Source organism: Prionailurus bengalensis, chromosome C2 (assembly GCF_016509475.1).
Source record: "Prionailurus bengalensis isolate Pbe53 chromosome C2, Fcat_Pben_1.1_paternal_pri, whole genome shotgun sequence".
In the NCBI taxonomy this organism is placed as follows: Eukaryota; Metazoa; Chordata; class Mammalia; order Carnivora; family Felidae; genus Prionailurus; species Prionailurus bengalensis.
This window is the reverse complement of record NC_057350.1, coordinates 134,048,480-134,075,797: the sequence shown is the minus strand read 5'-3', so window position 1 is coordinate 134,075,797 and position 27,318 is coordinate 134,048,480. Positions and strand designations below refer to the sequence as shown.

Here is a 27,318-nt window from a genome sequence, read left to right as displayed (position 1 = left end):
AAAAACTATACCTATATATATAAAATGGGTGCTGAGGCTTAGCATATTTTTGTTAATTTTCTGAGAGCAGTACATTTCATATGGTGTTTCTCTGTGTCCTAGGGTCTCACTGAAGTGCTTTGTGATTGGAATTGGAGTGGTGACCTGGTGGACCTCTGAGCCTGCATTCTTTTTCTTAATCAGAGCGGGGTCTGTTTTGGTTGTCATCTGTCTATACATTCTCATGAATGTGTGGGAAGGTGGGAAGGTGAAGGCATACACACATATATTAGATGAAATCATCTGAAATCTTAGTTTTGATGAAAGGATACTCTCAGATTCAAATTATATGTATCAGAACATTGTTGTTCAGTAGGGTTAACTCATTATCTTAAGTGTTCTTACATGTCTTTTTGGAATTTGCTATGTTTTTGCCTATAAATTGTGTTTGGATCCAATGTTAATGACTGTTGCAGCCCATGTCAGTGGAATTATTTTCAGTTGATGATTAGAGATGATGAATTTTAGAGTTTGTTTATAAGCTGCCAGCTTTTGTGTGATACACAAATAGTGAAAGTGACAAGTTTGGTGCAGGTTGACAAGGATGTGTCTTTTGTACATTGTATTAGTAATACAGATAAGATAATATGGTGAATCAGATTTAGTAATAGAAATGCAGAGCTTCTGGATAGAGGCTCCTCAGGCTTTGATTTTAACTGTAGAATTTTGTAGAAAGGCAGCCTAAGTTCCCTAACTAGAAGGTGGTGTAATTGAACTTGAATTAGAAGAAAGACTAAAAACCAAGCTCATATCGGAGGACTATTTTTTTTTTTTTACTGTGGTTTAATGGATATGCACAAACATTTCAACAACATAGGAGATCCTAAAGAAAATAACTCATAAGCATACCAGTCTTTCATAACTGTGTGGGTCCTAATTCCTATGTATATGTATTATAGATTTCTCTCCTTCCATGTTCATGGTCTTATCTTACTTGGATTGATGTAGTAGTTCTCTGACCAATCTATCCTTTTCCAGTCTTGACCCTATTTAAGTTTTTTCTTTGTTCGTTTGCTTTGTTTCTTAAATTCCACATGAATGAAATCGTATGGTATTTGTCTTTCTCTGACTGATGTATTTCACTTAGCACTATACTCTCTATATCCATCCATGTTGTTGCAAATGGCAACAGTTCGTTCTTTTTTATGGCTGAATTAACATTCTCTTATGTATATATTACCATATCTTTATCCATTCATCAATTAGTGGACACTTGGGCTGTGTCCATAGTTTGACTATTTGTAAATAATGCTGCAACAAACATAGGTGTGTATATGTATCCCTTTGAATTAATGTTTTTGTGTTAAATACCCTGTAGTGCAAACACTGGATCATAGGATAGTTATATTTTTACTTTTTTGAGGAACCTCCATACTGTTTTCCACAGTGGCTGCACTAGTTTGCATTCCCATCAACAGTGCACGAAGGTTTCTTTTTCTTCACATCCTTGCCAACATGTTGTTTCTTGTGTTTTTGATTTTCGCTGTTCTGACAGGTGTGAGGTGATATCTCATTGCGATTTTGATTTCCATTTCCCTGATGATGGGTGATGTTGAGCATCCTTTCATGTGTCTGTTGGCCATCTGTATGTTTTCTTTGGAGAGATAATCTGTTCATGCCTTCTGCTCATTTTTAAATTATTTGGGGGGGTTTTTTGGTGTTGTGTAAGTTTTTTATATATTTTGGACACCAACCCTTTACCACATCTGACATTTGCAAATATTTCTCCCATTTAGTGGGTTGCCTTTTAGTTTTATTGATTATTGCCTTCACTGTGCATTTTGATGTACTCCCAATAGTTTATTTTTGCTTTTGTTTCCCTTGCCTCCGGAGACATATCTAGAAAAATGTTGCTACCACCAGTGTTAGAGAAATGACTGTGCTGTCTTCTAGGATTTTTATGGTTTCAAGTCTCATTTTTAGGGTTTTAATCCATTTTGAGTTTATTTTTGTGTATGGCATAAGAAAGTGGTGTGGTTTCATTCTTCTTGCATGTAGCTGTCCAGTTTTCCCAACATCATTTGTTGAAGAGACTTTTTCCCTTTGCATATTCTTGTCTCGTTTGTTGAAGATGAATTGGGTTTATTCATGGGTTTATTTCTGGGTTCTTTATTTGGTTCCATTGATCTATGTGTCTATTTTTTGTGCCAGTACCATACATAGTGTTTTGAATACTGCAGCTTTATGGTATGTCTTGAAGTCTGGGATTGTGATACCTATAATTTTGTTCTTCTTTTTCAAGATTGCTTTGGCTATTTGGGTTCTTTTGTTCCATACAAATTTTAGGATTATTTGTTCTAGTTCTGTGAAAACTGCTGTTGTTATTTTGATAGGAATTGCATTAAATCTCTAGATTGCTTTGGGTAGTATGGACATTTTAACAGTATTTGTTTTTCCAGTTCATGAACATGAAATATCTTTCCCTTTGTGTTGCCTTAATTTTCTTTCATCATTGTTCTATAGTTTTCAGAGTATACTCTGAAGAGTATACCTCCAAGAGTACTCTTACTCCAAGAGTAACCTCCTTGGTTAAGTACATTTCTAGGTATTTTATTATTTTTGGTGCAGATGTAAATGGGATTGTTTTTCTTAATTTCTCTTTCTGCTACTTCATTGATAGTGTATAGAATGCAACAGATTTCTGTGTATTGGTTTTGTATCCTGTGACTTTACTGAATTCATTTTATCCGTTCCAGTAGTTTTTTGGTGGAGCCTTTAAGGTTTTCTATATGTAGTATCATGTCATTTGCAAATAGTGGCAGTTTTACTTATTCCTTACCAATTTGATTGCCTTTGTTGTTGTTGTTGTTGTTGTTGTTGTCGTCTGATTGCTGTGGCTAGGACTTCCAGTACTGCGTGAATACAGGTGCTGAGAGTGGACATCCTTGTCTTGTTCCTGATCTTAGGGGAAAAGCTCTTTCACTGTTGAGGATTATGTTAGCTGTGGGTTTTTCATAGATGGGCTTTATTATGTTGAGGTATGTTCCCTCTAAACCTACTTTGTTGAGAGTTTTTATCACGAATGGATGTTGTACTTTGTCAAATGCTTTTTCTGCATCTGTAGAAATGATTGTATAGTTTTTATCCTTTCTCTTGTTGATGTGATGTATCACGTTGATTTGCAAATGTTGAACTACCCTTGTATCCCAGGAATAAATTCTGTTTGATTGTGGTGAGTAATTTGTTTAATGTATTGTGGGACTCAGTTTACTAATATTTTATTGATGGTATTGCATCTGTGTTCATCAGGGATGTTGGCCTGTAGTTCCTTTTTTTGGTAGTCTTTATCTGGTTTTGGTATCAGGGTAATGCTGGCCTCATATAAGGAGTTTGGAATCTTTTCTTCCTCTTCTATTTTTTTTTTTTTGAAAGTTTTTGAATCTTTTATTGGAATATTAGGTTGACACTAATAGACTATCTTTTACTGGCTCTCTGGCAGCCTTTTTTAAGAAAGCTTTTAAACTTATTCCAGAGGTCCCCTGTCAAAAGAACTTTATTTTATTTTTTATTTTTTTTCAATATATGAAATTTATTGTCAAATTGGTTTCCATACAACACCCAGTGCTCATCCCAAAAGGAGCCCTCCTCAATACCCACCACTCACCCTCCTCTCCCTCCCACCCCCGTCAACCCTCAGTTTGTTCTCAGTTTTTAAGAGTCTCTTATGCTTTGGCTCTCTCCCACTCTAACCTCATTTTTTTTTTTTTTTTTAATTTTTTCTTCCTCTTCTATTTTTGGAAAAGTTTGATGTAAGTATGACTCTTTAACTAATTGGTATAATTCATCTGGTCCTAGACTTTTGTTTAAGAGTTTTTTGATTAATGATTCAATTTCATTGCTGGTAATTTTCAAATTGCCTTTCTGATTCAGTTTTGGGAGGTTATATGTTTCTAGGAATTTATCCATTTCTTCTAGGTTTGTTGGCATGTAATTTTTCATAATCCCTTATAATCCTTTGTATTTCTGTGGTGTCAGTTGTTTCATTTCTGATTTGGTTTATTTGAGTCCTCTCTTGCATCTTCTTTCTCTCTCTCTCTCTCTCTTTTTTTTTTTCTGATGTATGTAGGTTATGGTTTATCAATTTTGTTGGTCTTTTCAACAAACCAGCTCCTGGTTTCATCAATCTGTAAGAATGATCTTTCTTGATGATTTTTAAGTTAGGTTTCAAAATTAGATTATATTTTTTGATTTGAAATTTTCAGACACACAGGATAAAATAAAATGCGATAGAAATCTAAATATCACCAGGAATAAACACATTTCGTTTGTGTTTCTATAAGAATGAAATAGTTACATCTACAGCTGGAGCCCCATTCCCATTTTTCCCTGGGTAATCGGCTTGAAGGTTTTTTTTTTTTAACATTTATACCGTATTTCATATTTATAAACAATATATGCTATCATTTTTGTGTTTTCTAAACTTTTAAATGGTATATGTATCTTTTGCAACTCTCTTTTAAAAATTTAACTGTGTTGATACATTTGTTATAATCACTATATATCTCATACAAGTAAACATTTTAATTCCTTAATACTGCAGTTAGGTAGTTTGCAGTTTTGAGCTACTAGAAAGAGTGTTGGAGTAGATGTGCTGGTGTGTCTCCTTGTGTGTGTATCACAGTTTCTCTGAGGTCCGTGTGGGGCAGTAGACTTCCTGGGTCACAGCATACATACATATTCACCTTTACTATGTGATTTTTATTTTCTCCCAAGTGGTTATACCAATTATATTGCCTCTTTACTCTCAAACTTGTTAATAGTTGTTTTGGTTTGACTTTGGTTTTTACAGTTTGATGGGTGTGAAGTAATATCTTGTTTTAATTTGTATCCCAGGTTCCTGGTGAGATTGAATATGTTTTCATGTGTTTTGACCAATTGGAAGTTTTTGTGTGAATCACCGGTTTGTTTTCTTACAGTGTAGTTGTGTGTGTGTGTGTGTGTGTGTGTGTTCGTGTTCATTATGAATTTTGTTGGTTTTGCCAAGTAAACATCTCAGTAGATTTCTAGTCTTCACTTTGTTTATGGGGTCTTGTTCAGGGCTTTTTAATTGTGGTATAATCATACTTACCAGTATTTTATGTTCTTTTTTTCCTTTCTTATGTAAGGAACCCATCAAGGTTCTAAAAGTATTCAGTTTCTTCTTAAAATTTGCAGTTTCATTACTCACTTAGTTTTCTGATCCACCTAGAATTTTATTTTTGTATATGGTGTGAGGTTCAATTTTTTTTTCTTTCAAAATTGACTTTTCCTTACCCTTTGTTTTTCTATAAACATTTTTAAAAATTTCAAATCCCCATGAAAATTCTTGAGCTTAACTAGTATTCCATTGAAATTACAGATTTAATTTGGAAAATTGACCTTATACAATACTGAGTCTGGAAAAAGCAGATTCTCATGCAGCAGCTACCTCAAACCTTACTCCTACTGTCTCCCCATGCATTTTTCTCACAGTTGACATCAGAGAATAATAGCTTTACCTTCTCTTCATTAAATCTTGCATGAGTGTTCCTTATTGGCAGATTCCATCCTTGAATGTTTGCGGGGTGAGGGGGTGGGGTAGCGGCATGTGGGGGGGGGAGAAGGGTTCTGGGAAATGTAGTTCCAGTGTAGTTCCAAACTTCTGCCCTGTGATGCAGAGGAGACTATAGAATAGGGTATTGATGATGCAGATTCCACAGTACACAAGCCAAGCAAGCATATACAAATATGTTCCTATTTTCTTCCCCCTTTTAACATACAAGGTGGCTTGATTGTTGTATACTTTTCCCCTCAACTGATATGTTTTGGAGATCTTTTTTAATGGGATTTACATTCATAGTTTTGCTAACTATTGTCAGCTACCCTCTGCTGAGGTTGTATCAATTTATATTTCCACCCATAGTGTGTCACTTCCATTGTTTTGCATCTTAACTTTGCATCCTGCTCTCTCCTATTACAAATGCCATTTTACCTTTATTTGGTAAACTCTTTGTTGTTTAAAGACCTTGAAGTCATCCTGGCAGAAGTGATACCCAGCAATATGCATGCACATGAATATACTTAGGTCATCTTACTCTACTGTATTAGGATAGTTGTGCTTTCTCTATGATTATATCACATGTTTTATTAATTATTTATGAACATTTTCTTTGTGCCCCTTTGTAGGCATGGGCTTTTTTAGTTGTCATTGTATATCCTTCTATCATAAACACATTGGGTATGTGTTTGTCTCCTTTACTAAACTATAAATCCTTTAGAACAGTGCTGTGCTAGTTCTTTGTTGGCAGCACCTAGCACATAATAACAACTCTAACTGTTGGAATGAATAATATGTAATTCTAAACAGAGGGTATATGTAGCTTTCTAAACTTTTTTCATTTAGCACAGTTCATTATGCTAGATGCTTTACATATATGAATATGACTTATTAAAATCATTGTTTAGTCTTTTTGCAAAAATTGAGTTGTGTGAATACGTTATGCATTCTGGATACTAGACTCTTTCAGATACATAATTTGTAAATAGTTTTTCATTCTTTCAGGACATCTTTCCACTTTTTTAAATAGTGTCCTTTGCACAAAAGTTTTAATTTTGGTAAAGTTCAGTTTGTCAGTTTGGTGTGATATCTAAGAAACCCTCGCCAGATCCGAGGTGGTGAAGATTTACTCTAAAATTTCTTCTAAGAGTTTTATAGTGTTAGCTTTTACATTTAGGTCTTTGATCTTTTTTGAATGTTATAAGGTGAAGCTCCAATTTCATTCTTTTGCATGTGGATGTCCAGTTGTCTCCGCACTGATTTTTGAAGAAGCTATTCTTTCCCATTGAACAGTCTTCGCACCCTTAATCCAAACTAATTGACCATAGATGTAAGGGTTTATTTTCATCCTCTCAGTTATGTTCTGTTGACCTATGTATTAGGTCTGTCCTTATGTTAGTACCACAATGTTGTGATTACTGTAGTTTTGTAATAACATTTGAAATCATGAAGTGTGAGCTTTCTGTGTTCTTGTTTTCCAAGAATGTTTGGACTATTCTGAGTCCCTTGTATTTCTGTATGAATTTTATGATCAGTTTTTCCATTTCCGCAAAAAAAAGGCTGTTGTGATTTTGACAGTAATGGCATTGAATCTATAGATCACTTAGGGGAATATTTCCATTTTAACAATATTAAGTCTTCTAATCCACGAACACAGGTTCATGGATTTTTTAAGTTTATTTATTTTGAGGGAGATACAGACAGTGTGAGTGGGGGAGGGGCAGAGAGAGAGGGAGAGAGAATCCTAAGCAGGCTCCATGCTGTCAGCACAGAGCCCAGTGCAGGGCTTAAACTCATGAAATCATGAGACCATGACCTGAGCCAAAACCAAGAGTTGGACGCTTAACTAGCTGAGCCACCCAGGTGCCCCTCTTTCTACACTGTTTTGTAGTTTTCTGTGTACAAGTCTTGCACCTCCTTGGTTAAATTTATTCCAGAGTATTTTGTGGGTTTTGTTTGTTTGTTTGATGCTATTGTTGATGGAATAATGTGGGGTGGTTTTTTTTTTAATGTTTATTAATTTTTGAGAGACAGAGACAGAGTGTGAGTGGGGGAGAGGCAAAGAGAGGGAGACACAGAATCTGAAACAGGCTCTAGGCTCTGAGCTGTCAGCACAGAGCCCAACATGGGGCTCAAACTCACGAGCCCGAGAGATCATGACCTGAGCCGAAGTCAGATGCTTAAACAACTGAGCCACTCAGGCACCCCAGTGGAATAATGTTTTTAATTTTGGATTGTTCATTGCTAGTGCATAGAAAATCTGATTTTGTGACTTGATCTTATATTCTGTAACTTTGCTGAATTTGTTCATCAGTTTTGACAGGTTTTTTTTTGGAGATTCCTTAGGATCTTCTGTATATAAGATCATATCATTGGCAAATAAGAGATAGTTTTACTTCTTCCTTTTTTTTAATAGATTTTTTTTTAGAGAGAGAGAGAGAAAAAGTGGGTGCAAGTGAGGGAGGGGCAGAGAGAGAGAGAGAGAGAGAGAGAGAAGCAGGGCTTGTGCTCACCCAGTGTGGGGCTCGAGCTCACTGAGGCCGGGTTCAGACTCACGAAATGTGACATCATGACCTGAGCTGAAGTCAGATGCTTAACCGATTGAGCCACCCAGGTGCCCCTACTTCTTCCTTTTCAATTTGGATGCCTTTTATTAGCTTCTTCTTGCTCAGTTAATCTTGATAGAATTTCCAGCACAGTGTTGAATATAAGTGGCATAAGTGGGTGTTTTGTCTTGTTCCTGATCTTAGGAGAAAAGCTTTGAGTCTTTCAATATTAACTATGATGTTAACTGTGGGTTTTTCATAAGCACCCTTTATCATGTCAGGGAATTTCTCTTCTAGTTTATGGAGTGCTTTTATCATGAAAGCATGTTGGATTTTGTCAAATACTTTTTCTCTGGGTCATTTGAGATTATTGTGTGGCTTTTTCCCTTCATCTATTAATTTGGTATATTATATTATATTATATTATATTATATTATATTATATTATATTAATTTTCTTTTTAGTATTTACCATGCTTGCATTCTTGGGATAAATCCCACTTGGTCATGGTTTAGAGCTCTTAATATGCTGCTGGATTTTGTTTGCTAATACTTTGTTGAGGATTTTTCATCTGTATTCGTAAGGAATATTGGTCAGTAGTTTGTTTTTCCTTGTGATGTCTTTTTCTAGGTTCGGTGTTCTAGTAATGTTGGCCTCAAAAAATGTGGATATCCATTTGTTTGAGCACTGTGTGTTGAAGAAAGTGTGCATCTGTTCTCTCCCTTTCTGTTTTGAGAAGGATCCACGTTAACTTTCCTTTAAATGTTTGGTAAGCTTCCGTCAGTGAAGCCTTCTAGTCCTGGGCTTTTCTTTGTTGGAAAGTTTTGAATACTGAAACAATCTCTTTGTGTGTTCCAAGTCTGTTTAAAGTTTCTGTTTCTTCTTCCCTTACTTCCCTTACTATATAGCTGTATTTCCTTAATATAGGTCAATATTATTTTCTTCTTTTTTCCTGTAGATTTTATGACTGTATAAGCAAGTATCTCTCTTACTCCCCACCTTTTACACAACAGATAGTATACTAGATACACTGTTGTGCATCTTGATTGTTCACTCTACTTCCAGTATCTTGAGTTCATTCCCCATCTGTACTTAAGGAGTTTATACATTCCTCTGGCTGCTTAGTATTTTATGGTCCTATATCTTGTTCCCTGTTGACATCTAGGTTGTCTCTAATCTTTTGCTAATGCAAACAATGCTGCAATGAATACCCACCTACTACAGTGCAGTTGTGCAGATTTCGTAGGTTAAGGTCCTCCACAGGACACATAAGACACTATATATAGCTCCAGGGTTCCCGGGCCACCCATGGCTTCTGACCAACTGGGTGTAAATTTGGGGTTTCCCATCATCCCTCATGTTCAATAATTTGCTAGAATGATTCCCAGAACTCAGGAAAGTGCTATACTTACAATTACAATTTTCTTATAGAGATCTGAATCAGCAAAAGAGATGCATAAGAGGAGGTCTGAGAGGGTCCCAAAGTCATAAGTCTCTATGTCCTCTGGACATGTCACCCTCTTAGTATATGGATACTCACTTGAGCTTCAGTGTCAAGATTTTTTATGGAGGATTCACTTTATAGGTATGATAGATTGAATCATTCGTTATATGATTAAACTCAATTTTTAGCCCTGTTCCATGAGGTCAGCTGGTCAGGTTATTATGACATGGCTCACAGTCCAAGCCCTCTTATCACATGATTGTTCTTTTCAGCATGGCCAGCCCAGTATGGAACAATCTAGGGCCTACCATGAGTTACCTCATTAAGCATAAACCCTGATATGGTCTAGGGGCTCACCATGAATAACAAAGACACTTGTATCACTCAGGAAATTAATTACTAGGTTTTAGAAGCTCTCAGGTACCCAGGACAAAGGCCAGACAAATTTTTTATTATTTAACACTTACATATATTACTTTGTGTGCAGATACATCAACTATAAGATAAATTCCTCTTCCTCCTCCCCCTTTCTTTTCCCACTTTCACATGATTTAATAACCAAAACCAAGGAAAGCTATATTTGAGAAGTCTTTCTCCCACTTTGAGTCCCACAAATAAAACTTGTGCAACCCATTCCAAATGAGTATCTATATTTTCCTTGGTATCCTTTATGTTTTTATATGCAAATAAAAACAAATGTATAGGTCTTTTTCTCGACTGTATAGATTCTAATGCAACTTGCTGTTTTTTCCCTTAAAAATACAGAAATACATTTCCAGGACATATGAGTAGAATATGCATTCACAGTTTGATATCCAATCAAACTAGAACCTGAATAGTTTCAGACTTTTTGATCTTTGCCAGTTTGAGAAATGAACAGTGGTTTATTCATGTAGCTTTATTGTGAATTTCTGTTATGAAATTGAACATCTTTGTATGTTTGCACATTTGTGTTTCCTTTTCTATGAATTGTTTCTATTCTTTACCTAGTTTTTAGTGGAATGGTTTTTCCTTTTTAATGTTTTTAAATGGTTAAATCTATGAATTTTTTGTGGCTTTCTAAATTTTTGTGTCTTCCCTATTATTTAAAAAAATTTTTTTTAAATGTTTATTTATCTTTGAGAGACAGAGACAGAGTGGGGGCAGGGGAGGGGCAGAGAGAGAGACAGGGAGACACAGAATCTGAAGCAGGCTCCAGGCTCTAAGCTGTTGGCACAGTCTAATGCGGGGCTCAAACTCACAGGCCATGAGATCATGACCTGAGCCGAAGTCAGCCACTTGGCTGACTGAGCCACCCAGGTACCCCATTCCTATTAGGTTATTTTAATAAAACTATTGTGTGCTTTTTTCTTTTATAGCTTTTCTCTTTTTTATTAAGATGTAATTTAGCTGTAGTAAAATTTACTTTTTGGTGTACAGTTTTGTGATATCTTACAAATGCATCTAATGACTACTGAAATTGAGATATAAAACATTTCCATCATCCCTAAAAATTCAGTTGTGTCCTTTTGTATTCATCGCCTCCTAAGGTCCCCAGCTCTTGGCAACTACTTTTCTCTGTCCTTAAGGTTTTACTTATTGTGAAATGCCATAAGAAATTGATTAATTATGTAGCCTTTCATTTAGCATACATGTTGTTGGTGTGTTCAGTTATTGACTGCTTCTTTTTCTATGACAGGTTGTTTTCTATTACATGGATTTACCACAGTTTATTTACCTACTCTCTAGTTGAGGAATATTTGGGTTATTTGAGAATTATAATTGCTCTGCCTCTTCTGCAGCATTCTGGATTGTCAGGTTTTGTTTTTTTGTGTGTTTTTTGTTTTGAGAGACTGCAAGGGCTCAATCCCGCTACCCTGGGATCATGACCTGAGCCAAAGTCAAGAGTCAGATGCTCAACTGATTGAGCAATGCAGGCGCCCCAAGTCAGTTTTTTTTTTTTTTTTAAGTCATTCTACTAGGTGCGTAATAGTATCTCATTGTGCTTTAATTCGAATTCTGCTAGTGTTTAATGTCTGTATATCGCCTTTTGTGAAATGCCAAACTGTTTACATCTTTGCCCATTTAAAAAATTGGGCTTTTCTATTTTTTTTTAAATGTTTATTTTTGAGAGAGAGAGAGAGAGACAGAGTACAAGCAGGGGAAGGGCAGAGAGAGGGAGAAACAGAATCCGAAGCAGGCTCCAGGCTCTGAGTTGTCAGCACAGAGCCTGATGTGGGGCTTGAACTCACAGACTGCAAGATCATGACCTGAGCCAAAGTCATCCGCTCAACCAATTGAGCCACCTGGCGCCCATGGGCTTTTCTATTAATGAGTTATATGAGTTATTTATTTTGGATATAAATCCTTTGTTGTTTTGTTTTTTCCTTGCCAATGTCTTTTTTGGTTGTTCCAGACCATTTGTGGGGAAGATTATTTTTTCTCTGTTGAATTGCTTTTGTGCCGTTGTCAAAAATCACTTGAGCGGGGCGCCTGGGTGGCGCAGTCGGTTAAACGTCCGACTTCAGCCAGGTCACGATCTCGCGGTCCGTGAGTTCGAGCCCCGCGTCAGGCTCTGGGCTGATGACTCGGAGCCTGGAGCCTGTTTCCGATTCTGTGTCTCCCTCTCTCTCTGCCCCTCCCCCATTCATGCTCTGTCTCTCTCTGTCCCCCCCCCCCAAAAAAAAAAATCACTTGACCATGTATGTGTGCATCTATTTCTGGACTCTTTTGTTCCATTTTATCAGATCTATATATCTGTCTATCTTGCAATATCACATTGTCTTGGTTACTATAGCTTTCTAGTAGTGTGAATCCTCAAACTTTATTCTTCTCTTTAAATATTGTTTTGGCTCTTCTCTGTAAATTTTGCGTTTCCATATAAATTTTTGAATCCATTTATTCATTTTTACAAATACCACTAGTATACTTTGATTGGGATTGTGTTGAATCTGTAGATTAAATGTGGAAAAATTGACATCTTAACAGTATTGAGTCTTTGAACCCATGAATGTGGTATCTCTTCATTTATTTAGGTCTTTGATTTCCTTCAATATTTTATAGTTTTTAGCATACAGATTCTGCATATATTTTTTAAATTCATAAACTTAAACATGTCAGTTTTTGGGGTGCTTTTATAAATGCTACTGCTTTTAAAATTTTGATTTCCACTTCATTGGTAGTATGTATAAATATAATTGTATTCCATGACTTGGCTGAACTTACTAGATATGGAAACTTTTTCAGAGATTCCATGGCATTTCCCACATAGATAATCATATGCGCTAATACAGGTAGTTTTCTTTGTTTCTAAATTGTATGCCTTTTATTTCTTCTTTTAGCCCTATTGCTGTTCTAGGGCTTCCAATATGATACTGAATAGGATTGATGAGAGCAGGCATCCCTGTCTTGTTTTTTCCCCTCAGGGAGAAATCAGTCCATTTCCTAGTATTTTTATAGTTCTTTTAACACATACATTTCAGTATAATGACCATTTAGGAGAAGAATGCTATTAATTTTTTTCCAGATGGCTTCCAGTTTTCTTGATCTCTTTCATTGACTAGTGCACCATATGTATGTATGTCCATGCCCCCGCCCCCCCCCCCCCCACGAACTTCTGTCAGAGCACTTATTGCACTGCTTTACTGTTTACTTTTTACTTATCTTTTTTTCTTAAAAGAAGATGAGCATTTTGGGGCAGAATAAGAAATGGTGCCTCCCCTCAAAGAACTTACATTGTAAATAATGGGTATTAGGTTAGACCAAATGAAATTACCATTTCTAATATTTAACCTGTAAAATCTTATGTCTAGTTGGGACCCAAACAGTAAAACAAGAAAAGAAGATGAAAATTCTCTTATGCTAACAAGGTCTAGTTATCAGTGTGAGAAATGTTAGTGCATAAGAAATTGTTCATCACTGTTGTATGCTTATAAGCAAAGCCCAGAACTGAATATACTGATGTAAATGGGATATAACCCCTGCCCTTGAAGGAGATACTTTCTCTGTGGAAGACAGTGTCTTTACAATATTCAAATGTAGACACATATATCTGTCAATATATGTGCAGATTTACTCTCATTTTGAATATACTTGTGATCTTAGGTTCATACTTCTCAGTGTCTTGGACTATAAGACACTTTGGCAGTGATTTCTATAAGTTACTGAGAAGCTTGACATAATTTTGTGTGTGATAATTTTATGTGAAAAAATACATACATTGTTCAGTTTAATGTGACCGTTATTTCAGTTACTTGGTATTTTGTAGATTTCCTTTTGGAATAACTTAATATTTTAAAAAAGACAGGCTTTAAAAAAATACAAAAAAAAGGCATTAGGGAAATCATAATAGAAAAATAGAAAACTGTTTTATATTATAACATAATATAAAAATATAAATACTCCAGTTTTTGGTGTAAATTTTTATAATAAATTATATATGGAGGGAAACTAATATTTTTGTGTTATATATATTTGTATAATACTTAGGCTTTCAAGCTGGTCTTTTACTACTCTATAAGTCTGGAAAAAAGAATATATGGGAGACTTTGCGTAAACTTCATGAAGTCAGAAACTACTCTTGTTTACTGTGACATTCCTTGTACTTAGCACATAAGTAGTTATTAACCAATGATTATTGATTTAGTATTGATTAGAGTAAGAGAATGTATCTTTACATGAAATTTGTTGATTTTAGTTAATAGGAATGAAAGTTATAATCACATGTTGCTTGATAAGCATCAAGAGAGTTGCATAGTTTTTGAGGCAATTAAATTTTATTTATAAATCTATAGTAATAGAAGACTATTTTCAAATAATCTGGAATTTGCTCTTGGTATTGTTTTTAACTTGACTATTAACAAGATTAAAATACAAGTTTTAAAACCTATAAAGCACCTTTTTGTAAAGTTGAAACTCTTCTTTAAAATACATGACTCAGAGAAGACTACCTTTGTGTTAGTAATAATACAGTAGCAGTACACAGGAAATTTACTTTTCTTTGTATTTACTGCCACCAAATGGCAAATTAATAATATTACTATGTCTGTTATATTAACACTATAAAAGACCTACTAAAGGTAATGCCCCTTTTAATATTGTTTTGGCAGGGTTAATTTGTTCCAGAAAGAGTTTTGACAACGGAAGAAAAAACAAATTTTAGTATGTTTAGAACTGTAGCTAGGGGCACCTGGGTGGCTCATTTGGTTCAGTGTTTGACCTTGGCTCAGGTCATGATCTCAGGGTTCGTGAGTTCAAGCCCTGCTTTGGGCTCTGTGCTGACAACTTAGAGCCTGGAGCCTGCTTCAGATTCTGTCACCGTCTCTCTGCCCCTCCCCCCGCTCATGCTCTCTCTTTCTCTTTCTCTCTCAAATATAAACAAACATTAAAAAATGGAAAAAAAAAAAAAAAAAAAGAACTGTAGCTAACCTTTTTCTAGCCAGAGTAGATAGAATGGTTTCTATAAGGCATTAGAGCAAAGCAGAAATCACTATGACAAAGATGATAAAAACTGGTAACTCAAACCTAATAAGAAATAAATTTGACAACATTATTTTTATGCAGGGAATTTAATTCTGACCTTTGTTCTTTCTAGGTTATCGTATCTGAGAAAGATGGTTCCAGAATATTTTAGGCCTAATTTTATTTGAAGATAAGCCATTTCACTAAAAATGGCTATTAAGATATCCTGGAAAAATTGTTATATAAGAGTGTAAAGAAACAGAAGCAACCCAAATGTTCAGTCTTAGGAAATTGGTTAAATACTTTTTAATTTAATGTTATATAGTTATTGAAAGTGTAATAGAGGCATATTTAACGAGATGGATGAAGGTCCATGTGGTTAAATGGAGAGCAATGGGGAGAAGCAAGTTACTAAACAGTGTATTCTCACAGTTTTTTAAAAAGTACATTTACCCTCGGGAGATAATATTGTGATTTCTTAAATTTATGTATTTCTAAAATGAACATGTTTTTAAATGTTCAGAAATTATATAGATTGAATATTTTATATTCACAGACAGTTTCTTAGATTAAAACATCCCCATGGAAGCACTTATTATATATTCATTTATTATAGTGAATATATTTGAATAGTTTTAGGTTTTTCTTTTTGAATGATGAAAATGTCTTCTTGCAGGCAATTTTGACTCAGCCCACTTTTTGAGTCTCTTCTAATTGGTTCATATATAAATGAAACCTTTACAAAAACTGCCTTGTTGGATAGTTTAATAATTTTCTTTCTTGACAGAAGGGTAAAACTTCTGAGTTAGTAGGTTTTGAATATTATCTAATAATTCAATGTTTTGTTAAGGTGCTAGTTATTTTTATAACATAGCCCTTCATTTCTAGGGTCAGCATATTCTTGCTTTTGATATCTGTTTTCTGCCACAGGCCTGAGATTGGAATTGAAGCAATACAACTACTGCTTCCACCAGAGGAAAATAGTATGGGAATTCCTATTATGGTAGGTTATTTTCCAGTAGTCTCTCTGCAGTAATATAGGCAGCTCTCTTAATGTGTTAGTTTGTTGGTATTTATGCCTCATCATAAATTAAGCATAGCTTTTCTACATAAATCCTTTGTTGTAGACATTTTGTTTAGAAGTGTGGTGGTCCCTGTATTCCTGGAAAACTTATTTATAACTTAATTTGAATAGATTTTCGGTGGAGGGGCTTAATCTGATTTAAGATCTCGGTGTTGTAGTTTGAAGAAGAGAAATATGAAATAGCTGAAAATAATGGTATTGTAGTTAGTTTCTTTTTTTAAACGAGTAAATTACTAGATGTTTCATTCTTGTCAAGTTGTATGCATCCCTTTGCTCATAGCTCATTCTCTTACATGTTACATGTTTGTGGTGCACTCTGTAAACGTCAGCCATTCATTAATCACTGGGGAAGCAGTTATGTGAGTGACTCTCATGTTTTTAGTGAAAGTAGTTTAAAAATCTCACAAAACCTAGGAGTGTTAGACTTGAGGTGCTTGTGAAGACAGTAGAAACTGGTTTGGTATCATTGGCATTGTTTGTTAGGCTTCTTATTTGAAATTCAAACATACCGAAAAGTTGTGTAGAAAGGAAAAACCAATGGCCCAGTAAGTGGATTCTTTACTATTATCAAGTTTCACCTTGCTGTACTTTCTGTTAAATATTTTTGCTCCTAAATGGTAGTACCATTAGATATTAAGTAGACTCAATGCAAAGTTGTTTTATGACAAAACAAATCACCCTTTCCGGGTTTTTGTTACAATTTGTTCTTTGTTAAAATTTTCTTTGTTTTTTAAAAAAGAGGAAGTGAATAGAACGCTATTATGTTGAAAGCTGAAAGATTTTGTCCATCTGTATTCTGGTAGGAGGGCAAAGAGTATTGGGAAAACGTTAGTTTGTGTTCCTCAAATTGGAATAATTTTGATGACATTAAAGATTCATATTCTCTTGAAATTTTGAATTCTGTTTGAACTAACCAGCTGTGACTCTTTACTTGGCCTTTCAGAATTATCTACTAAATTATCACTTAAACACACACACACACACACACACACACACACACCACAACACACAACACACACAGGATGCCTCTCATTTGTTGTTACCTGGATGGCTTTTGCTGGCTAGAATTCCATTGGAAACACATCCCCTCACACACCTTATTTCTGTTGTTTATAAATCATTTTCTAACTATTAGCTCAATAAAAGCTTTGAGCCTTGAAGTACTCCTATCCTAATTCAGTCAAGGATTTGAGTAATGGGTAGGCAAGACAGAAAAAGGAAAAAGTGTCAAGATAGTAAGGATAAAATTTGATTAGAAAAATGGCAACAAATAGCAGACATCATCAATATCATATGGCTCATTTTTTATTTCCTGATAATGTGTGTTAGAGATCATGCAGTCACAAATTCAACTACTTTTGCTATATGATCATTGTGTAAATTGTAATTTTCATCTTTTACCACTAGATGGTGGTTTTGCGTTGGTTTCTGCAGACTGTCTAAATTTACATATTATTTTAAAATGCATCATAAAGAACAATGAAATTAAATTTTGATAGTGATACAGTTCTTCACATAGGCAAACTAGTTCAACATAACCATTATTTGTGATATATATATAGTAATTATTTTTAAAAAGATAAACCAGTATGTATGAAATGGTTAAGAGCTATGCCTGAGCATATTTTCTTTCTTTCTTTCTTTTTTTTTTAAATTTATTTAATGTTTATTTATTTTTGAGAGAGGGAGAGACAGAGTGCAAGCTGGGGAGGGGCAGAGAGAGAGAGGGAGACACAGAATCCGAAGCAGGCTCCAGGCTCCAAGCTGTCTGCACAGAGCCCGTCGTGGGGCTTGAACTCACGAACCGGGAGATCATGACCTGAGCCGAAGTCGGACGTTCAACCAACTGAGCCACCCAGGCACCCCAGCCTGACCATATTTTCTAATACAGTCTTCAGTCCACTACCTTAGAAACATTTTAGATGTTTTGGTTTTTTTTAGATGATACTATAATTTAAATGGCACATAAATAAAACACCATTTCCTGATTTGTAATGTTAGAAAATACATACAGATAGCTCAGGCTTTTAAAATTGTTTTTGATGATCATTTTCTCTATCTAGTAGCCATCCATTAAAGTCTTTTATTTCACAAATAACACATTGAAATTCTCTTTTGTTGTTAGCCAAGTGACTTTTAGTTATCCTGCTTGAGCAATTTGAGTTGATGTAGGATTGTAGAGTTTACTTGGGATTGTAACAAGGTTGTAAGAGATCCCAGTTCAAGGGAATAATAATCTTATGTAATAAAGCATTTACTTATGTTTTAAAGAGCAAAGTAAGTACAGAGTCTAGAGCATCAGTGTCTCTCAACACCTTTTGCTTAGGCCTTCATTCTCCAATTCAGTCTGTTATTATTTCCTTTTCTCTTCTTTAAAGGATTATTTATATGAGAACAAAATTATGAAAACAGGCATCTTAAATTACCCTTTGCATTCTGCTCTTCACTAGATATTTGATAGCTTTTGAGGTATGAATTGAGAGGCAGTTCTAGCCCAGCAAGTTTCAGGTCTCTGTAGCTCTGCTCTGCATTCAGTGCTAAGTGGTTCTAGTCCCTGGAGCTATGGGTATGGAGCTGTTAAATGGCTCTGGCTTGGGAAGTTTGCTTCTGAACAGTCACTCTTCACTTAGGCACTCTTCAAATTTTGGTCCTAACCTCTGTTACTTTTTGGAATGTGAACTTTTGTCATTTAACCCTTGTAGAAGTTATTTTTCTTACCTCTAAAGTAGTGATCGGGTGTAGCAAATAAGAATCATGAAAGAATCATGATAAGAATCAGAAAAAAATAATTATATGCACACAGGAAGGAAAGAACAGAGTACCCATAATCCTGCCACTGAGTTTAATTAATCTGTTGTTACTTAAAAATCTTCTGATCATTATTTAGCATAATTAGAATATATTTTATATATTGTTTCACTTAATACTTTTATGAGTATTGTTTGTCCCATATTTTTAGAAATTCTTTAAAATTTTGTTACTAAATATCATTCAATTTTATTGTATGATATATACTGTGTTTTAAATCGTTTTATTCAACATAAAATTAATTTTATTGTTTTGTTATAAATGATACTTGAGTAAAATCTTTCATGCAAAGTTTTGTAGGCCTCCCTTTTCCTTGTATTTACACTATTGTAAGAAATGCTAGCTTAAAAAATTTGAAAGACTTATCAATGCTATTGACAAGAGTTGGCAAACTTTTTTCCCAGAAAAGTCCCAAGTCCCAGTTTACTCCTTTCGTCATCCCTTGTAGTCCCTAGGTTGGATAATAACAGCAGCCTGCTGTTGTTTTCTGTCTTTAATACCACCTCATTTTTAGGCCATCATTTATACTGTATGGCCTAAATATTTATACTGTATACTGCACTGTGTATATGCACTGTGTATATACTGTATACTGTATACTGCACAGTGAGGCTTCAAGATATAATCTGATTATGTCACTTTTTGACTTAAACTTTTTTGGTGGTTTCCCCAGTATTCAGGTTAAAATGTATATACTTTAATGTGGCATCCAAGGCCCTTCATGATTTAGCCCCGGTCTGATTTTCCAGCCTTATTGTAATGCAACCCTTCTATGTAAGCAGGTAGGAAGGGAACATTCTAAGCAGGGGGAACAGCATATTCTGAGGCACAGCTACAGGAAACGACATGGTATATTTGAATTGCACCAAGTACATTTATATATGTGAAACTTAAAGACAAGATAAGTGGTGGATGTCTTTAGTATATTTTAATAAAACTTAGTGACTAAATAAAAGGCAAATAATATTCTAACTATGATTTAGAAAGTAACTGGTGATAAAGAGAATAATTAATCAAGACTCTTGGTTACGACAAAAATCCCAACTCAAAATGATTTACATGCAAAAGGAAATTTACTGGCCAGATCCAGGACTTGGTGACAGTAGATTCCCCATCACCACCCACCCCTTTAACATTTTGTCTTTTTTTCTCTCCTACAGGCAGTTTAGCTTACATTGTCCTTAGTTATAATTATAAAAGAAAAGAGAGTATCTTTCCTGACAGCCTTGGCAGGAAAGCAAGTCCTAAGAAAGACCCTATCTGGCTTTGATCATATGTTCATCCCTGAATTAGCATGTGACTAGGAGTAAGTGGTCTTCTGGCCATTCCTGGGTCTCTTGTATATCTTTGGACCAGATGAACTCCCAAAAGGAAAGCATTCTTATGAAAGAATCTATGTTTACTATAAGGATGGATAGAAGTGGAGAAAGGAGAACCAGGAATTGAGAGACCAGTTAAGAGGTTTTCCAGGGCACCTGGGTGCTCAGTTGGTTGAGTGTCTGACTTCTGCTCAGGTCATGATCCTGCAGTTCGTGGGTTTGAGCTCTGCGTTGGGTTCTCTGCTGTCAGTGCAGAGCCTGCTTTGGATCCTCTGTCTCTCTGTCTCTGTCTCTCTCTCTCTCTCTCCCCCCCCCCCCACTCGCTCTCTGTCTCTATCAAAATAAATTTAAAAAAAAGTGGTTTTCATAACTCAGGTTGAGGACTTTAGTGGGTCTGAAATAGATCACTGTGAAGAAAGTTCAGGAGGATTTTAGGTAAAATGCCTAGGAGTGGGTGACCAATTAGAAGTGGGAGATGAAGGGGGCACCTGGGTGGCTTAGTCAGTTGAGCGTCCGACTTCAGCTCAGGCCATGATCTCATGGTTTGTGAGTTCAAGCCCTGCGTCGGGCTCTGTGCTGAGAGCTCAGAGCCTGGAGCCTGCTTTGGATTCTGTGTCTCCCTCTCTGTTCCTCCCCTGCTCGCACTCTGTCTGTCTGTCTGTCTGTCTCTCTTTCTCAAAAATAATAAACATTGAAAAAAAGAAAAAGAAGTGGGAGATGAAGTGAGAGTAGGCTTCTAGATAATTCTTTGTGTTCTGGGCTACTGTATATATACGGTGATGCCATTACTATTAACCAATCTGGGAAGGTTAGGAAAAGAACACTTTGGGGGAGTGGACTAGAGATGGTAAGTTGATTTTTGACATGCTGAGTCTGAGATAATCTAGAATATGGAGAGTGGAAGTTGTGTCTGGAGGTTAGGATTGGAAATAAAGACTTGAAAGTATCAAATATGATGGCTGATATTATAGATGAGATTGTCCAAGAGGAGGTTATTAGACAGGGGTAAGAAAAGTGGGCTGAAAGAAAAGCCAGTATTTAAATATGGATGGTGGAAGAAAAGTCAAGTGGAAGGGGCCGAAAAAGAAGGTTTAGAAATAGAGGTGAAAATTTTATGCAAGAGAGTTTTTTTTTTAATGTTTATTTATTAATTTTTGAGAGAATGAGAGAGAGAGCAGGGGAGGGGTAGAGAGAGAGGGAGACAGAGTGTCCGAAGCAGGCTCTGTGCTGACAGCAGAGAGCCTGACATAGGGCTCAAACTCCCGAACTATGAAATCATGACCGGAGCAGAAACCAAGAGTCAGATGCTTAACCCACTGAGCCGCCCAGGTGCCCCTGGAAGATAGTTTTAATAAAGATCATTGGTATCCAGTATTATAGACTAGTTGAGAAAAATGCAGATTTTGTAGTAAGTTACCACTGGTGACCTTAGAGCAATTTCACTTGAATGGTGAGTATGGAAGTCAGATTGCAGTAGGGTGAAACAAGGGTGAAACAAATGGCTTTGAATACTTTTTCTTCTGTGAGTATAAGCTCCTTCCCAATGACTGCAAAGTCATTAAGGTATGGTATCTGGCATGTAAGAAGTGTTTAATAAATGGCCACGAGTAACTGAAAGATCAGAGAGGAAAATCGAAGGTACAAATATCTTTGAAAGTAAACCAGAAGAAAGTTGAAGGAACTCATCCTTGCTGTTCTCTTTCTCTCTCAGGTAGAAGGCCAAGAAATAGTGTCTCCCTAGCTTGCTTACCTTAGAGCATAGCTGTGAGGAAGCAATGTAGGAATAGATGTGAGAGCATTCTTAAACTAGGAACTGCTGAATCAAATGGAAGGGAGTAATACTTTTCATTTCTGGCATTTTAATTTTGAAATCAGGGACTTCAAATAAGATGCATTTTGGTTCTCACCAACTCAGAACCTGTTTGCTTCCTTAACAACTGCTAATTTAATGTCTCTTAGATGTGTGATTTGTAGGAGCTAGGCTTTGGAAACAAATGGTCCTGGGTTAGAGTCCATTTTTCTCTACTTGTTAGCCATGTAATTTCCAGTGTTTTACTTTTCCACCTCAGAGTTTTATCTGTGAAATTGGAAGTAGAAATTACTTGACAGACATGTTACAACTGAGTACACATAAAGTACCTAGAATTGTCATAGGTATTCACATTACCTGGGATGTTCATCCCAGCCTCATATGTTCAGCCAGCCTTGTTCCATCTTCACATAAAATAATGCTAGGTAAAAGTACTATCTTATATTGAACCAAATCTAATCTTGCTGCTTGTTATTATTATTCATTGATCTAGTTCTTATCTCTAGACCTGTGCACATTTGGTATCTCTTCACAGTGATAGCACTTCAGATATTTTAACGCTATCATATTCTCCCTGACTCCTTTTCAGACAAAATACCTTCAGCTTCATTGACACTTATGATACGGTTTTTAGATCCACCATCATCCTGGCTTTAAATGTGTTCTTGTCTCATTACTCTAGATGTAGTTTGACCTATGTCTAGGAATTAGCCTGACCTTTCCTAGAGGAGGAAAATGAGATTAATGAGAAACTTTTTTTGAGATAAAACTTTAATGTTAATGGGTCAAAATTAAAGTGTAATTTTAATATTTCATACACTAAAATATACTCTTGTTAATGGCATTTATAAAGTGATTGCCTTTAGTCTGCTTTAAGATAAATTACTTGTGACTGTTTTTTTCCCCTTTTAAAAATAAATCTCTATAGCCCTCAGTATTATCTAGCACTAGTGTGTTGTGATTCATTAACAAGAATGAGAAAATAAACTGTTTTCTTAAAGTTTATTTATTTATTTGGAGAGAGAGAGGGAGAGAGAGAATTCGACTGAGGCCCTGATCTCATGAACCATGAGATCATGACCCAAGCTGAAATCAAGAAATCAAGGGGAGCCATCCAGGCACCCCTAGTAAAGTAAACTATTGAAATAAAATGTCAAGATTCAGTTTTTCAGTGTAATACAAAGCATACTATTTGTTGTCCATTCACCAGCCATCACCCACTTCCTTCCTTGCAGGGCCCCAGTTTTGTTTGGTTGGTTACTCCTCTTGTACATGACTTGGAAAAGTCCTTAATAGTGTAAAGCTAATCCTCCTCTACCTAGTAGTGATTTGTTTAGGAAAGAACATAAGAACCAAGACTGGTCACATGTCAGGAAAAGTCAGGTTAGGTAGCTTCTAGGAAAGTCTTCCTTGCACCTAAAACGAGAGACACAGCAGGAAACTTCCCTTTCTGCTGGGCAACAATATGTGTCTGATATGATGGCCTTGAAGTATGGCAGGGTATCTGTGACTATGAAGGGAATTATCCTGAGGGCCGTACTGAGTCTGACCGAGAAGACTCAGCCAGAGCCTAGATGTCAGTCAGTTACCTTAGAACCACCATAATTTCACTTCTTGTTGTTTATGGTAAGTTTCTTTATTGTTTAAACCAGTTGACTATAACATGCTGTTTTAGTTTAGTTTAGGGTAGCCCTAATGTTAAAGAACAAAATTTTTGGAAGTCTGCTATACAGAAAAGTAGACACTTTGTGGAAGGCCCATTAAGATATAATGATGAGCAGCGCCAGGGTGACTTGGTTGGTTGAATCTGTCCAACTTCAGCTCAGGTCATGATTTCGCGGTTTGTGAGTTTGAGCTCCACATCAGGCTCTGTGCTGGCAGTGCAGAGCCTTCTTGGGATTCTCTCTCTCTCCTCTTTCACTCAAAAATTAAAATAAACATTAAAAAACAGAGATGTAATGATGAGTAGTCTCATTAATTTTAAGATCACATTAGAATTATATTCGGGTCAAGGGGCGCCTGGGTGGCGCAGTCGGTTAAGCGTCCGACTTCAGCCAGGTCACGATCTCGCGGTCCGTGAGTTCGAGCCCCGCGTCAGGCTCTGGGCTGATGGCTCGGAGCCTGGAGCCTGTTTCCGATTCTGTGTCTCCCTCTCTCTCTGCCCCTCCCCCGTTCATGCTCTGTCTCTCTCTGTCCCAAAAATAAATAAACGTTGAAAAAAAAATTTTTTTTTAAAAAGAATTATATTCGGGTCAAAAACTTCATGGTTATTCTCAACTACTGAATGTTCAGACTATGAACAAAACAGGCAAAAACATTTCTGTACTGCAGTAACTGATGCAGATTTAATTACCCAGTTAGTCAAGAGTTGAGCTAATTATCAGTTCTGATAGGGGCCCTTTCTTTCCATTTAAGAAGTTCAAAATTGACTACATCTAAAGGAATTGGATGTTGTCTTACTCTGAAGTAACATCAAGTTATAAGCATGGCTTTTTGCAGGTTTATCAACGGCATGTCTTATTTATCCAAAAAAATTCCATGCCTGATACATATTAGAAACACCCTTTCCTTCTTTTAACAATAGAAGCTATTTTATAAAATTTTAGATAGCACTTTTTAGTAAAGGGAGCTGAAGAATATGAAAAGTGTTCTTTTCTGAGTCATCACTTGGACTTTAAAATAGTTACAAGTTTTAGTATTTTTGTCTCCACCCTTCTACAGTTTAGAAAGATGTGAATCATTTTCTTTAGTATTTCCCAAATGATAGCTGCTTTGAAAGGGAAGTGGTGTATGTGGTCCCAGTTTGTGTGTGAAATAACTGGCATACACTTTACTTACTGATTTTACTGCACTTTGTGGGAATCCCTTGGACGTCTCACGTAATTATTGGTTATAAACGTAAACATTGGGTAACCATAGCAACTTATTCTTAAATTGAAAAGTTTCTCCAGTTTTTAAAGGGATATTATTTATCCCAGTGTCACCACATTGTAGAAACCAGAATGAATTGCAAATAACCTCTCCTTAGTTTTTTTTTTAAAGGAGGGCAGAAATTCAGCCTGTTTAAAAATCGTACACTCTGCTAATTTGCAATATTGGACATAAGTTGTCTTTGATGCAGTTGCTGAGAAATAATTATGTAAATAATAACATAAAATTATATTTCAGAGAATGTGCTTATCCTGGGCCTGGTGGGACATAAGTCATATGCCAGAGATTCTGCTAGTTAACATACATCCCAGCCAAAAAAATTATACTAATAAGAGATCAAATAAGGTGTTTAGCAGTAACACAGCTTAAATAACTAGTTCATTCTAGCCTTCAGTCTGATAAATACTTTTGCTTAATTTCAAACTACTTCTCGAGGTAATCAAAATTATGAAGAAAATAATCTAACTTTTAAAAATGTTGCTTAAATACAGTACTACATACTTGACAACAGAATGGTTTCCTCCCCTTTCTCTGTTACTTTTGGCATACTGAGTGTACTCTAGAAAACAACCTAAATTGTTATATTAAATTTTTTGCTTGCATACTTTTTGAAGGAAATAATTTTTTGCTTGCATACTTTTTGAAGGAAATAATTATTTCTTTTAAGACTCAAATCTAAAATTTTTTTAATGTTTATTTTTGGGAGGTGGGGAGAGACAGCACAAGTGGGGGAGGGGCGGAGCAAGTGGGAGAATCTGAAGCAGGCTCCAGGCTCTGAGCTGTCAGCACAGTGCCCGATGTGGGGCTCAACTCACGAGCCATGAGGACTCAAATCTAAAAACAGTCATTTAAATATTGATTTAGACCTTAACATCTCATGTATAACTCTTGAATCTCTACTCTTTTCAGGAAGTCCATTCCATTTCCTGTCTTCATTGAAAGTGTGTTTTCATAAGTACATTCTTCTCCAGAGGTCTGCTCAAGTATTATTGTTCCTCTGCTCATAGCCAGTATATCTTGGGAATGTGTGTGTGAGTGTGTGTGTGTCTGTGTGTGTATGTAGGAGAGAGGGAAGCGGCGTCAGCATTCTTCCAGTCGTCCACTATAGCTGTTGAATGTTACAAGTCTACCTATCTATAAAAAATCTTTTGAAGCACATGCCATGTGGCTAGGTGACTCCTGTTTTTTGTTGCTATTGTCTGTCAAATCTCACTCCACAGTTCTGCATCTGGGTCAGAGTTATATCAGTTATCTACATGATTTCATTTCTTTGTAGATGACATTTTGAATATCATACTTCCCAATGTACCAACTTCCACACCAGCGATACTCTCCACTTGGCTCTAACCATATATTCCACTAAGCACATCCCACAATTTGTTTCTTGTACTGAAACTACCTGCACTTCTGTATTTTTATTATTATCCAGCCTAGACCTCATGACCCATTACTTTCAGCTGCTAAACATTCACACTTACTCCTTTTCAACTTTATACTTTCACTTCCACTTACCTACATCAACCCTTCCTTCTTGCTTCAGAAGACAGAGATCTTTTCTTCATAACTCAAGGTAATTTTCCACCTCCATACTACAACCCCCTTTTTTCTGCATCTGTGAGATCTTCCTTCCCCAGTTATTCTTTTTGTTTGTTTTTTAGTTATTCCCCGTTTTAATCTTTTCTTTTTTGACGATACTGTCTTATAATCTCTGAACACAGGATATCTTTTTGTTTATGTCATTTTAATTTTTTCATCCATGTTTTGTAATTTTTTAATGTACAAGTCTTTTACTTTTCTAGTTAAGTTTATTACCAATTATCTTATTGTTTATGATGCTATTGTAAATGAGACTATTTTCTTAATTTCCTTTTCAGATAGTTTATTCTTAGTGTATAGAAATGCAACTGATTTGGTTAATATTTGTATCCTGCACGTTTACTGAATTAATTAATTCTAAGGTTTTTTTGTGTGTAATCTAAAGGGTTTTGTACAATGTTTATGTCTTCTGCACACAGAATACTTCTTTTTTTCTGATTTGGATGCCATTTATTTCTTTTTCTTGCCTAATTGGTCTGGCTAGAAAATTCAGTACTATGTTAAATAGAAGTAATGAGAGAGCGCATCTTTGCCATGTTTCTGATCTTAGAGGAAAAGCTTTCAGTTTTTCACCACTGAATTTGTGGACTTTTCATATATGGTCTGTATTATGTTAAGGTACTTTCCTTCTATTCCTAGTGTGTTGCAAGTTTTTATCATGAAAAGGTGTTGAATTTTTTCAAATGTTTTTTTCTGTATCTGTTGAGGTGATTGTGTCATTTTTTTAATCCTTCATTCTGTTAATACTGTGTGTTAACTCATTTTTGTATGATGAACCATGATTTCA

General features: G+C 35.7%; 1 protein-coding gene across 5 annotated transcripts in view; it reads left to right on the top strand.

Moving 5' to 3' along the window:
* ANKRD28 (ankyrin repeat domain 28) overlaps positions 1 to 27,318 on the top strand; it is a 200,668-nt gene that overhangs the window by 37,170 nt on the left and 136,180 nt on the right. For 3 of the 5 annotated variants that reach the window (XM_043595437.1, XM_043595435.1, XM_043595438.1), the window contains one exon: positions 15,914 to 15,986. The exons of the other annotated variants lie outside the window; for them this stretch is intronic. In XM_043595437.1, the coding sequence (XP_043451372.1) occupies positions 15,969 to 15,986 (18 nt within the window). In that variant the 5' untranslated portion in view covers positions 15,914 to 15,968. Of the gene's footprint in view, positions 1 to 15,913; positions 15,987 to 27,318 lie in introns of those variants that run through there. 5 annotated transcript variants of the gene reach the window in all.